This window comes from Bombus huntii, chromosome 16 (genome assembly GCF_024542735.1).
Source record: "Bombus huntii isolate Logan2020A chromosome 16, iyBomHunt1.1, whole genome shotgun sequence".
NCBI lineage: Eukaryota > Metazoa > Arthropoda > Insecta > Hymenoptera > Apidae > Bombus > Bombus huntii.
In genome coordinates, this window is record NC_066253.1 from 7122197 (window position 1) to 7134886 (window position 12690).

The 12690-nt window shown below is 38.1% G+C and overlaps 1 protein-coding gene across 2 annotated transcripts; it reads right to left on the reverse strand.

Moving 5' to 3' along the window:
• Positions 1-692: 692 nt before the first annotated feature.
• LOC126874248 (trissin receptor) lies at positions 693-5575 on the reverse strand. 2 transcript variants are annotated; one of them, XM_050636035.1, is made up of 4 exons: positions 5128-5575; positions 4594-4769; positions 2899-3550; positions 693-1414 (listed from the first exon to the last, which is right to left on the reverse strand). In XM_050636035.1, the coding sequence occupies exons 2-4, from the start codon at positions 4766-4768 to the stop codon at positions 991-993; spliced, it is 1251 nt and encodes a 416-aa protein (XP_050491992.1). In that variant the 5' UTR covers position 4769; positions 5128-5575; the 3' UTR covers positions 693-990. The 2 variants fall into 2 exon arrangements, with proteins under 2 accessions (XP_050491992.1, XP_050491991.1); XM_050636034.1 differs by having other exon boundaries at positions 5120-5575.
• Between the last annotated feature and the right edge of the window lie 7115 nt (positions 5576-12690).

Genomic DNA, 12690 nt, shown 5'->3' on the forward strand with positions numbered 1-12690 from the left:
ATTGTAAAAGTATTTAGACAATTAATTATTCATTACGTTAATAATCCTCGACATTCATGAAATAATATTAAAATCAGAGTATTAATAAAAATATACTTATCATATTTTGCTTCTGATATTCATTCGTTGATTTTATTTTTTAGTTTGTTTCATTTCTATTACCAACAGTCGATGTAATAAATCGAGGTTCTATTAACGAGCCTTATATTTCAATGAAATTTTCATCTCTTTTTTTCCCCCTATTCTCGTCGAATATGTATGATCTCGTAAAGATCCATATATCTGTCTGCTAAAACCACATGTGCCGATGCCAAATGTCAAATACGAGTTAGATTAATGCAAATTCCGTGTAATCGGAAAACTTGGCAACCGTGAATCTGCAGTATTGGTTCAGTATTCTAAAAATTGTCGATCAACTCTGCAAAGATATTACATTACGTCTGAATTCTCTTGCACAGTAGTTTACTAATTTACAAGCTGTAAACTATACATTTTTCTTTATGATTCGTTGCCTTCTGATCTTTTATCGATTTTCTGAAAAATAATATGAAAACTATGATGTATTTTTCCGTATGTTTGTATTCTCGTGTGAAATCACGACGTTATTATCGTCCCTCGTATTAACAGTAAAAAGAGAGCGAAGGAAGTTGTTAATACAAACATCGTAATTGTCAATAACTAAAAAACAAAACTGAGAGCACAATTTTTTTTATTCTTGAGTTTTGTCTTATTTCGACGTCAAGAATCAAACCTTTAAATTATGTAAAATCAGTAGCCGAACACCCAGTATATATATACAACGAGAAAGAGCACGAATGTACCCGAATAGGATCGATTTCGTTTCGAACTAGCGAAAGAACAAAGTCATTCGACAGGGAGATCTTCGTTTCAGTTGCGTCGGACTCTGCTTGAAAAAAGATACTCTTAACAGTCTAATCTCGAAAGGTTTGGTGAATAAAGCGCGGCTGAAAGTTCCACCAATAAAACTAATTAGTAACTGGATTTTTCGTAAATGGTTTGGTCTGTACTCGGTGGAACTGCGACAGAGCTGTCTCGATCAGAACTAAGACAGACCAGTAAACTTCGCCGAAAATCATTTACGTTCCCTTCGTCGTTTTCTTGTCGCATTGCTGCTTCTCTTGCGGTACGTCCCATGACCAAAACGCTGCTCCGATTTCTTGTCTTTCCGCAGTTCAGAAGTTCTTTTATTCCTTTTTGAAAGTTTCGCGAGAGGAAAGCATATAGAAAAGGATTCAGACAAGAGTTTGTGTAGGAAATTAAAAAAGTGGATAAGGTTAGGAGGGTGCTGAAATTCGATGATCGATCATAACTCGAGCTCCAGTGGCGCCAGGCGATCCGTGCTTGTTGCGGCAGATTGCATACGGCGAACATCATCACCACTGCGATTAGCATTCTAGAAAATTTCGTCAGTTTCAATTTAACCCGAGGCACTATGCTTGCGGCGTAAAGCTCGAGGTGAAGTCTGCGTGACTCCTGATTCCTGAAGTTGCAGATATACGTATATGAATATACAGGGTGCTCGCTCACTATTTCTTATCGCTATCTGCGGCCGTGTAACAGACAATGTTTTGAACCGTTGTTTAAAGGTGTCGAATGTACTACGAACAATGAACAAAAAAAAAATCTTGAAAATACTTTATTTTCATAGCGAAAGCAAGGTAACTTGGGTAAGATAAATGGGACCATATTTTTATTAACTCGATACTAGGTTTATCGTTGTCGTTATGAAAACAAAGTCGTTCGTACTACACACGACGCCGTTAAAGTTCAGTTCAACAGATTTTTTGTTACATGGCCGCAAATGGCAGAAAAATAGTGAGTCGCGTTATTCAGGACATCCTGCATATATTTATTTATTTAATTTCGACCTCGCAGTCAAGAAATGAGACTTGATTTACAATTTCTCCTGAATTACCATACACACATATCTCTGTCGCACATTCTCATCCTTCCACATCCTTTTCCCACATTTTTCAATTCTGTCCACTCTACCCTATAACAATCAGATAATCAACGCTATACATTTCTTCCTATCCTATCCGTTCTATCGCTGTTCGACTCTGTCAACTAATCCTTTTATTACACATATCTGTTCTTTGATATCCATTTTTCCTCTTCTCTATTTATCTTTTTCCCCCTTTACTCTGTCTACGTTTCTAAATCATTCCACACTATCGCAATATTTTTCAGTACTTACATTTATTCTTTCCACGCCTGTACATCTTCCCTATATTCCTTTCACGTATCTTGCACATCCCTCTTAATACTTACCTCTCTCCGCTAAGTATCGTGGCATATTCGTCTTCTAAACACGATGTTCAACTTGCGGGTAACTTATACACGAATATAGGACAGATTTCTGGCAATCTTTTTTACCGACTTACCGTTCTTACAGATTTCAGTGTATTTGCGTGAACGCGTATGCATGTAGTAGTACTGGCGAAACACAAACGAAATCAGACTTATTTCTAAACAGAATGGAAGAGAACCAGACAGATAGAATCAGCCAAGTCTCCGAGACTCTACCTCGGCGATAGGGAGTCAACCCTCGATCGATATCATCGGGACATTGCAAGGACCAGAATTACCTCGGATTTTCAATTTAATTTCATTTTATCGCTGATCTCTAGACTGCGGGTTTTTATACGTTTATGGGAAATTTGAGAGCACAGAAATGTACGTGAAACGCTCATAGCATAACACGCAAAATAGAAATATTCAAAGAATCGGTATATCTTCAATATCGATTAGTTAAAACAATTCTTCGCCATCTTTTCTTTTGCTTTTATGGACGAGGGATACATTTCAAGCGCTATATCCATAAAGATACAAATGTGCATAAATATCCGCAGTCTACTACTAAAACATAGCTCGTACCTTATTACACCGCGTCTGGCGCGAAGCACATTCCTACCGGAACTGTGAACACGATGGAGGCTATCATTTTTGCTTTTAGTCGCCAAACCCGGTCCTCCGAGGGTAGTGCCGCTTCTCCATAACCCGACAGCGATTCTCGTGTAAAGGCAGCACATCAGAAGTAGCGGAAGTAAGTAAAGAAAGACGAGATTTACGGCGTCCAACAAAGTTTTGTTGTGCTTCTGGATATTGGCTATGCAAATGATGTCCACGTCGCCGGTGATTAAACGATTCTGCATGGTCTCAACATAAAAGAATCTCGGCAAAGCATAAATCGCGGCAACCATCCAAACTATTCCTATTACCAGCTGCAGTCGGCTTCTTGTCAGTACCGACCTGCACTTAATCGGGTAAACGATAGCCAAGTATCGTTCAATGCAAACCACCATTAGGATTAATACGCTGGCTGTGTAGGAAAGCGCGTGGACGAACATGTATACTTTGCAGAGAAAATCACCGAGTCGCCAACTGTTCATTAGGTAATTTGTCAACGTTTGATACACGCAAAAGATACCGACGCAGAAATCGGCTACTGCCAGGTTCGCCAAAAAGAAGTTGGTAATACTCCGTAATCGTCGTGAAAATGTTACCACAAAGATCACCATCGAGTTACCTGAAAGCAGAATTCAAAGGGATACGACCTTGAATTTATACATTGCATCGTTTCTTCCATACGAATATTTCTCTTAATCCTATCGAAATCAAACGTTTCGCGAACCTTTTCTACGTTTATCGTTCGTCGCTTAACACAATGCTTAACAAACTCAATCGATAGCGTGAAGATATATTCCGGAAGAAATATTTTTCAGTATCAAATATTTTCTGCATAAATGTTCTCCGATATAAAATTCACGTTTAATATTAATCTTGCAAATTGAACACGTCTGTAAGACGCGTATATTATAAGGAAAATTAAATTATAGGTACTGCGTTTTGAAGAATTTGTTACAGACCTATCTTATCTAAAGGTTACGTTCGAAGTTATCAGGTATCTCGTGATTCACCGATGAGAGCATAGATTATAGTGTTTGAAGGTATTCTTTAGGACAATTGCCTATGAATGATATCTATTGCCTATGGATGACTACTTGAAATAATATTTATGAAAAGGAATTTATTCTTTGAACCCTACTGCAAACTCATTAAAATTGATAAATTCCTTCTTAGATCAAAACGTTCCACAAATTTCTTGCGGAAATAAGTCACGAAACAATTAACGTTTTGTCTGGCCCCTTGCCTTTATTTTCACATAATTTAACGTTCGATTCCTTTTTAAACGTACACACATTAAAAAAATATACTTTTAAATTCTAAAAGTTCGTACTTAATAATTTTGCAAACTAGATACATTTCAGAGGCGCGAATATAATGGATAAATTTTGGAAAAATTTGCTAATTCTTTTATATCAGGTTTTTTCAATGATAAAAGCGATTATCCTACGTATATTTTTGAGTCGTTGTATAAATGTCTATAATACAAATAAGTACGAAAGCTTCAAATTTTATCAAAACTTTTATTGCTTTACACGATATTCCTGCTTCTCTTCTTGCGATAGGCCGATGGAAAGTTTCAAAGCATGCGATGCGGATACGGATCAAATTGGTTTTGACACTCAATTGGTAATTTGATCGATTTAGATCGAGACGATTACTTACCGATAAAGCAGAAAACGAAGACGATGGAATAGAGCGTAATAAAAATTACTCTGACATCGGTCCTGTCAAGAATGTACTCCTCGTTTAGAGATATATCGTGCAAGGAAGTTTCGTTGTCCATCAAGCTTTTTTTATCACGAATTTTACGAAAAACGGCGTCACGGTTGTCGATCATTCTGAAACGAGACCACAAGGAATATAAAATCATTACTCTGCAATATCGAAAGCGTAATTTGTTGAAGATACAAGTAAAAATAATACAACATAAAGTTTATCTTTATTAATCTTCTAATTCTCAATTCGTAGATGACTCGCGAGAGTTTAAGTCAAGTTGCTTGTTACTGAATGAATAATTTTTCAACTCAGTTTCGCAACAAAAGGTTTATTTAAGGTAAAAATATAGCGAGATGTTCGGTCAAAGTATTTCCCCTTGCTTTCTACGACTTTAAGTCATTTATCAAGCAACTGATGAATTCTATCAGGAAGAAATGCTGCTTCTTTAGACAAGATGCAGTCGTTGAATTACCTTAGTACCTGATCGATCAGCTGGAAGTGGGTATCGGACAAGGCGCGTTGCATCGATCGAGACGAATAGCATTCCGAAGCAGCAACGTCTAACGAAAAAGCTGGCTGCTACGGGACGTTCTAGTGAAGACTCGTGTCTTTTCTCTAGCAGAAGCACTTAACGCTGTCACGCAGCAATTCCACAGAATGTTCTTCTTTATCGATCCTCCGACGATTGGTTCTTGTCTAAGACACGATATTTTGCCGTGATGGAATTTATCATTTACCGAATTTACCGAATGTCCAGCCGGACAAATTGCAAAGTACAAATTCAATAAAAAAGAAAAAAAATGTATCACTTGGCTTAAAGTTGTAGAAAGCAACGGGTGATACTTTGATCGAATAACTTGCAGTATCTTTTTTCTTAAATAAACTTCAAGTTCCACTGAAACCTTTTGACTATTCGTTTGAACTATTTGTTTGAACTATTTGTTTGAACTATTCGTTTGGACTATTCGTTCGTAATTTCATTTTCTCTAAATGAGATACTTTGAACGGAAACGCGGCTGGTATCGTGGTCAATGTATATTATTAAAATGTTTGTAATTGAAACGAAGTTTGATTAGTAGCGCGTGTTAAATACTCCGTATCCTATCGGATCGTGTAAACTTAATCGTGCGGAATCGCGGGATTCGTGTTAAGCGTTACACGCGATTTCTACGTGACGAACGGAAAATGTCGGACAGAAAATCGATAAACAGACACGGGCACGTACTTTGTTGTTACATGTATAATGGAAATTAGTACGAATCGTGTATTAGGTCGAAATCGAAGGAAATAGTCACTTCGCACAAGGAAATATTCGTAAACGTGCAATGTCTATCAACACGAAATATTTTTCGAAAGATATACGAGACGCGATATTTTCGCCGAGGAAATATCGAGAAACTCTAAAAAAGAAAGAAAACCCGACAAACAGAAGAATTTAAGCAAACCTGAAAGAAATAATAATGAAAATGACTGTTGCGTGTATTGTGGCAAAAAATATGACGAACCGCTTAAGCAAATATTGACTACGACGTATAACATGCAGCGAATGGGAACATGAAAGCTGCGCCGACCGGATTCGAAGAACGTGACGATTTTCAATTTTATTATTGTTAGCTTAGATCAGGGACAATATCGCGTGTATACAGTTTTATCGGAAAAAATCGGAGTGTTACGTCGCGTGAGATGGTCCACACGACGTCCTTTATTGTCTGACCGTCAAGGCTCAAGCACCATTATAGAGACTCTCAATAAACCTAAGGCCCCGCCATGAACTGAATCTTACTAGCTTGCAGCAACCTTTAATCCTGCAAGTATTTTCGGTTTATAGCTGGTACTTGAAACAGTCCTTAGGTTTATGGCACGTTCTTACAAATTACGGAAAAAGCGGGTTATCTAACGGAAAAAGTGGATATTTAATGGAACAATGTCCTACTGGACAAATTGTAAAATTTAAATAAATAAAAAAAAAAATTTAACGGGAACGGGAAAATTTTTCCCATGAACAAGGTCACCCCCAAGCCACGTGTCGGTAGGAGGCTTCCTCCTCCAATCTCCATTTATTAACGTCGGCTTATAACCAATGGGCATCGCGGATCGTAACCCTCACTTTTCTAACGAAAAGTGTGAACAACGAATCCACGTTCTTAGTTCAGAAGGCACACGAGCTTTCCTCCGTAATCACACAAGAACGAGCTTGACTTGTTCTCATAACGACAGAGCAGTCACTTCATCCCTCTAGACTTGTGCTCTGGACTACAGAGCCCGTCACTTCATCTCTGTACTTCGTCTACGACATAAGGAGGGTCAACTCTACACCAGGAGACTTCTACACATCTTTTACATCAAGAAAGATCAACTTCTTCTTATTCTATATTCAACTGTAAGGCGACCTTTTGCTCTACTACGAAAGAACATTCAGTATTTATCTTTGGCGGGGGTGTGGTTCGAGCTGGATGAAAAGAGAGTTTGCGTTTCGTCACGGGACTACCGGTGGACTCGTCATTAAGGCTATGCCTGGGAGTCCCTGCCTTAGACGTAGAGGGAACCTCACTAGGTGCGGTATTTATATCATGCGCCCGTATATTCGACTGCTAGCGAGATAGACAGACTCGTTGTCGTCGTAGCCCTCTGGTGTTGACGGTTGGTACCCGCGTATCGCCCGGGAGGTGTTGCGCCGCGTTGATGCCTCGACCTGTCTGTGTCCTGTTGATACCGATCCGCCACATATCTATCAGATCTTCATACGTCAAAGTATCGTCTACGACATTTATATCATACGTAACGGTGTAACTCTTCAGTGTAATAAGTTGTTGGAAATATAAAATTTATAACTTGTTAATCGCAGTGTTATACCACATCAATCACCCCTATTATCCCACAAGAAGTAAGGGGATCGATCTGTTCGTGGCGTCTCCCTGCGATTGATCGAAAATACACGGAGAAATCTCGTTTTATTACCAAGTTGAGTAGAAGTTGAATGCTCCAACTGTTTTATTCCATTCTCTGATCTTCTGTTCGTTATGAAAGCGTTTGACAAATACACTTTTTAATTCATCAAACGTAATTTATAAACAACCAATAAACAGTTTGAGAATTCATTGATTTGCTGTCAAATAATTTCCATGTGCACAGTGATTTCCATTATTTTAGACGAATACAAACTGTAAAGCTAAATTAACATGCACAATAGTTCTACCAACGTGGACCAATTATCAGCTTTCATATAAAATCAGCAGGTGTTTGTGAACGAAGGTGGATAAATCTAATTTCACTCGTTGGTCGGAGCAAATTTCGAAACGTACTTCACTCGCAACTCAAAAGTATATTTTCTTGCTTTTAGTTTAAAGCTTTTAGTTTAATCTTGCTTTTCATTTTAAAATCGATCGATAATTGAGGTAATTCCGAGTTTTATGAAAGCAGGAAAGCAAAAGTTTTCCACTTGCATTGTAACAAGTCAATTGGTTCTTAAGCATTAAACTATGCAGCTAGAAAATTTGAATTGATTTCCATTATTTTGCATATCATTTCAAACTGGTTTATTTGGCTTCGAAATTTCTCAGTCACGGCCGTGCAAGCAGAAGAACGTGCTGTTGCATGAACGTGTTCTTCTTCTTCATTGTTGGCAACGTTATTCGTGTGCTTATTGAAACAATGAAACTACGACCAGTCCAATATCAATTGTACACGATCATCTACAAAATCTTATGGGAATCTTTTACGAATATCGAATTTTATCGACGTACGCTGATTGATTGAATCACGCTGATTGTGTCTCGTTAAAGCCTAGTCCACACTGGCAGACAATTGTCGGGGAACAGTTCCGTAAAATGCCCGCGCACGAGCAAGTATTTCGTTTTTCATCGCAATGAAGAAGAAGAGCAGTGTCCATGGGCAGATGCAGAGAGAATCTTTTTTACCCCTGGTAGGTCTGCAAAACAACGATCTCGCTGTGCGATGGTGAGATTTATGACGCGGTACGTATTTGCTGTTTAGATGGAAAGTAAAGGCGAAAGTAGGAAATTTGAATTTGAAAGTAAGCAAAGTTGAAGACAGTGACGAAGTGACGCACCGGCCTCTTCATGGATACGTTGTGAAGAATCGTTGGGAAATCGAACAAAGGTTCGCTTGTTTTTAAATGGGACTATACATTTTTTAACACTTTACCGACCGATAGCTTATTAATCAGTTTTTGTCGTCGACGCTTACCAACCGATAGCCTATTAATCGGCTTTTTGTAGCCGACAATCTTTCTCATTATTTGAGTAGTAATTTGTTATTTAGTACTAAGGTACCTTGCTCAGTTGCGTCAATCGCGTTGCTTTGTAAGCTCCCACGGTTTTATACCAATTTGAAAAACATACCGTTCGCGATGAACGAAAAGAATGGTATTGGAGAGACTAAACCGAAACAGAGCCGGCGCCAGGGAGAATCTGCGCCTGGGCTGCCGGTCGGACGTGCGTATGTTGTTGAATTGCTAGCGGTCGGTAAAGTGTTAATACGATCTATCGTCAGATTTCCTGCAAAATGTTATTAGCGTATTATTTAGGTTGATATTTATGTCGGTAAAGTATCGGTATACAAATTTTTGGAAAAATTCGAAAGATCGTAAAACACGAACAAAATCATTAAATTCTGGGCTTCTGTAAATGTCAACAAGAAGAAAATCTCTTCGTCGTTATAACCTTAATTATTTATATTTACATGATATTCCACTCCGCAAGTGGGCGTCGTATGTGCTTATCGTTCAAAAGTCAGCATTTCAAAAGCTTGAAATCTCCTTCGTGCTTGAGTGGGAGGAACCGTTCCATCTCCAACAGATCCTCAACTCGTCCATACCGAGGAATACCAAGATACCCGATTAGTGTACAAACGACATTGTCTGCTCATATCTTGGTGGTTATCGGCGGACAATATACGTAGATTATCTGTAAACAATGTCGTTTGTCTACTAGTTTCTAGCATAGCAGTGTACTCGTGATCTCGGATCGGCCCAACACTGATCGACTTCTCCCATGCCCGAGTCTCTGATGCCCACATGTAATTAATATAATTGTTACGCCACGAGGCTTACCACAGGCTGTATTTTCTAATCGTCGCTCGAGGTCCTACAACGTCGCAGGCAAACCGTCTTATCTGCCCGCCGGATCATATACAATGTATCGACGAGAGCATAGTTGTCGCCAAGCAGCGAGCTCTAGAAACGTCGATTTTTGACCGTTACGTTTTTCACACTAGAAGAGGCATACGTGATCATAGGCGCGAGCGGTGGCGTGACCCGAGCATAGTGGGGGTCGTCTTCCAAATGAGACAAAGGAATAATCGAAGGGCGTTCAGTTCCTTCTGACGAGTCAAACGTGACACTTCGACAAATCTGACGAGCAAACGAATTTATCTAGAGATATCGCAAAGTCGAGTCAAATTTCTGTAACATCTTCATCATATTATTGTAAAATATATTGTTCTATGTTAACCTGTTAATACAGTGTTACATTCATTAAACCACCTCTGTTATCCTAACCGAAACAGGGGAACGACTACTTCGCGGCGTCGATTAACATAATCGTAGCGAGAATTTACGCCTCTCGCTGACGCGTTTTCCTAGCGACCGCGTCTCTCCGCGAACGGTCGTAACAATAATTATTACGTAATATACAGGGTGGTTGGTAATTGGTGGTACAAACGGAAAGGGGGTAATTCTACGCGAAAAAAGAAATCGAAAATATAGAATAAAAATTAAAAAAAATTTTTTTTCATTTTTTCATCGAGACAACGATCTACAGTGAGATCCGTTATAACGAGACGTGATAAAGTGCACGCGTACCGAGCGAAAGTTCAAAGTCGATTTTCTCGAAAACAAAGCCTCGAACGAAAAATTGTTATTCTATATTTTCGACTTCTTTTTTCGCGTATAATCACCCCCTTTCCGCTCGTATCACCAGTTACTAACCACCCTGTATAATATAACACAATGGATAAAGAAGAAATCGACAGATACACAGAAAAATACAGGAAAAGAATGGCAATGCATCCAACGCAAACCCATATAAAAAGAAGACTAAAAAGAAAACATCTCATAACGTTAGAAAAACTTACCAAATGTCCAGCTGAACAAATTGTAAAGTACAAATTAAATAAAAAAAAAAAAAAAAGAAATGTAATTAGTGTCTCCAGCCATGACTTTGAACAATGTTGCTATCGTTGTTCATGGGGTATATGGTGTATTTCTTAATTTGCGCAAGAAGAAAGAGGAACTTGTCTGAGTAAAATAAAAGAATCAAGTAAAAGAAGCTTGTTAACGAAAAGACGATTAAACTAAGCTGTGTGTTGCATGCGTTTGCACGTTCTTCCAACATTTGTCCGACGGTGTGTACCAGGCACTTTTATCCGCTGTCTGTTTCTGCACTTGAATTTTCTCTGCGAATTTTCCACGAAACACAGATTTGGATTGTCTGCGGACGATTGTCTGTCAGTGTAGACGAGACTCACAGTGTTAATGAGATGACAAAATGTTTCGTATAATACGAAGGATGCGGTCGAATAACATGTGCAAACGGGCATAAGTTAATGATGAGAAAATAAGAAGAGAATACAGAATAGAATAATGTACAGAATGAAATTTGTTCGTTGGATGCTTAGTTTCCGAGAAAACCGAGTGAAATGATATGTCAATTACACGTGAACTTGGGTAATTACCACTGAGGTATGAGCCAACAATCAGGAAACATTAATTCTACTTGTCAAAATAAATGAAAAATGTTTCTTTCTTTTATTTAATTTCTACTTTACAATTTGTCCAGCTGGACATTTGGTAAATTTTTCTATCTTTATTGCTAAATAACATATGAACGTCTACCTCCAAGGGGATACCATCGGTGAAGTAAAAAGTGTGGAACAACTTTGTTCCGTTTAAGACTCCACTTTCAAGAAAACAGAGTTTGTACGTTGTTCAATAGAGAATCAGCCTAATACACGTATGTATGATAAATTTTCAGCTGATTCTCGCATATACAACAACCTCTCGCCGGTTATTTATTATAATCGATAAATATTCATGTTAGAAAATAAATGTGTGTACATATATATCGTGCGAGCGAGGAACGAAAGAGCATATGTTCGATGAATGAGCGTGCAATAAAAGAAAATTATTCCTGTTTGAGATGTACAAGAGAATAGAGCGCTTTTCGTTAATACTTCAAATTATTATGTTACATACGAAATAGTTATTCTGTTCTATATAAATTTTGTAATTAATAAAACATCATATAGTATTACTTCAACGATTCAAATTCGACTATCTGGAAAATCAAGCCCCGGCTGAAAAAATGTTACTCCGTATTTTCCTCTTATTTTTACGTAAAGTATCCTCTTAAAGCATAAGCCCGCCTGTACGCGTTATTCGGCCGCATTCTGTACAAATAAAAAATTGTTAAGAATGTTCGATTATCTCCGCGAGCCACTGTATATACGTAAGTTTAATTAGACCAGCAATTTCGTTGGCAATCGTATCTACAAAATGCCACCTGCGTAGATAATACATATGTATATCGGTGATTTTTCTTTCTAACAATAAGATTGTCTTGACAGTATGAATACACCTAAGCTCGTGCTTAATCCGCAAGTACATCGTTCAAGGGCCGATCTTTCCTTCCACGTACATGTTAATCCGTTAGGTGTTTAACTTTATCAACGATAGCAGCCTGGAACAGCTATGGAAATATCTTTACACGATATCGTTCGGTCGATTCTAATAATATTCGAGTATTAATTCGAGTACACGTATAAACGGACGTATGAACGTTTTAATTACACGCGTTTAATATTCCCGTGATCCGAGATGCTGCTAATTTACAGAAGCTGCTAATTTGTTTAATTCGATATTTCACTGTTAATATTCGTTCATATCTGAACGTGTGAGCAACCTCAATTAAGATCAAAGATTTCGATCATTAATTACGAGCATATAACGTTTATCTTAGAATTTAGATATAGTTAAGATAATTGTCTTAAGATAGCGGTAAAGGTACATTGAAAAAGCTAAGGTTG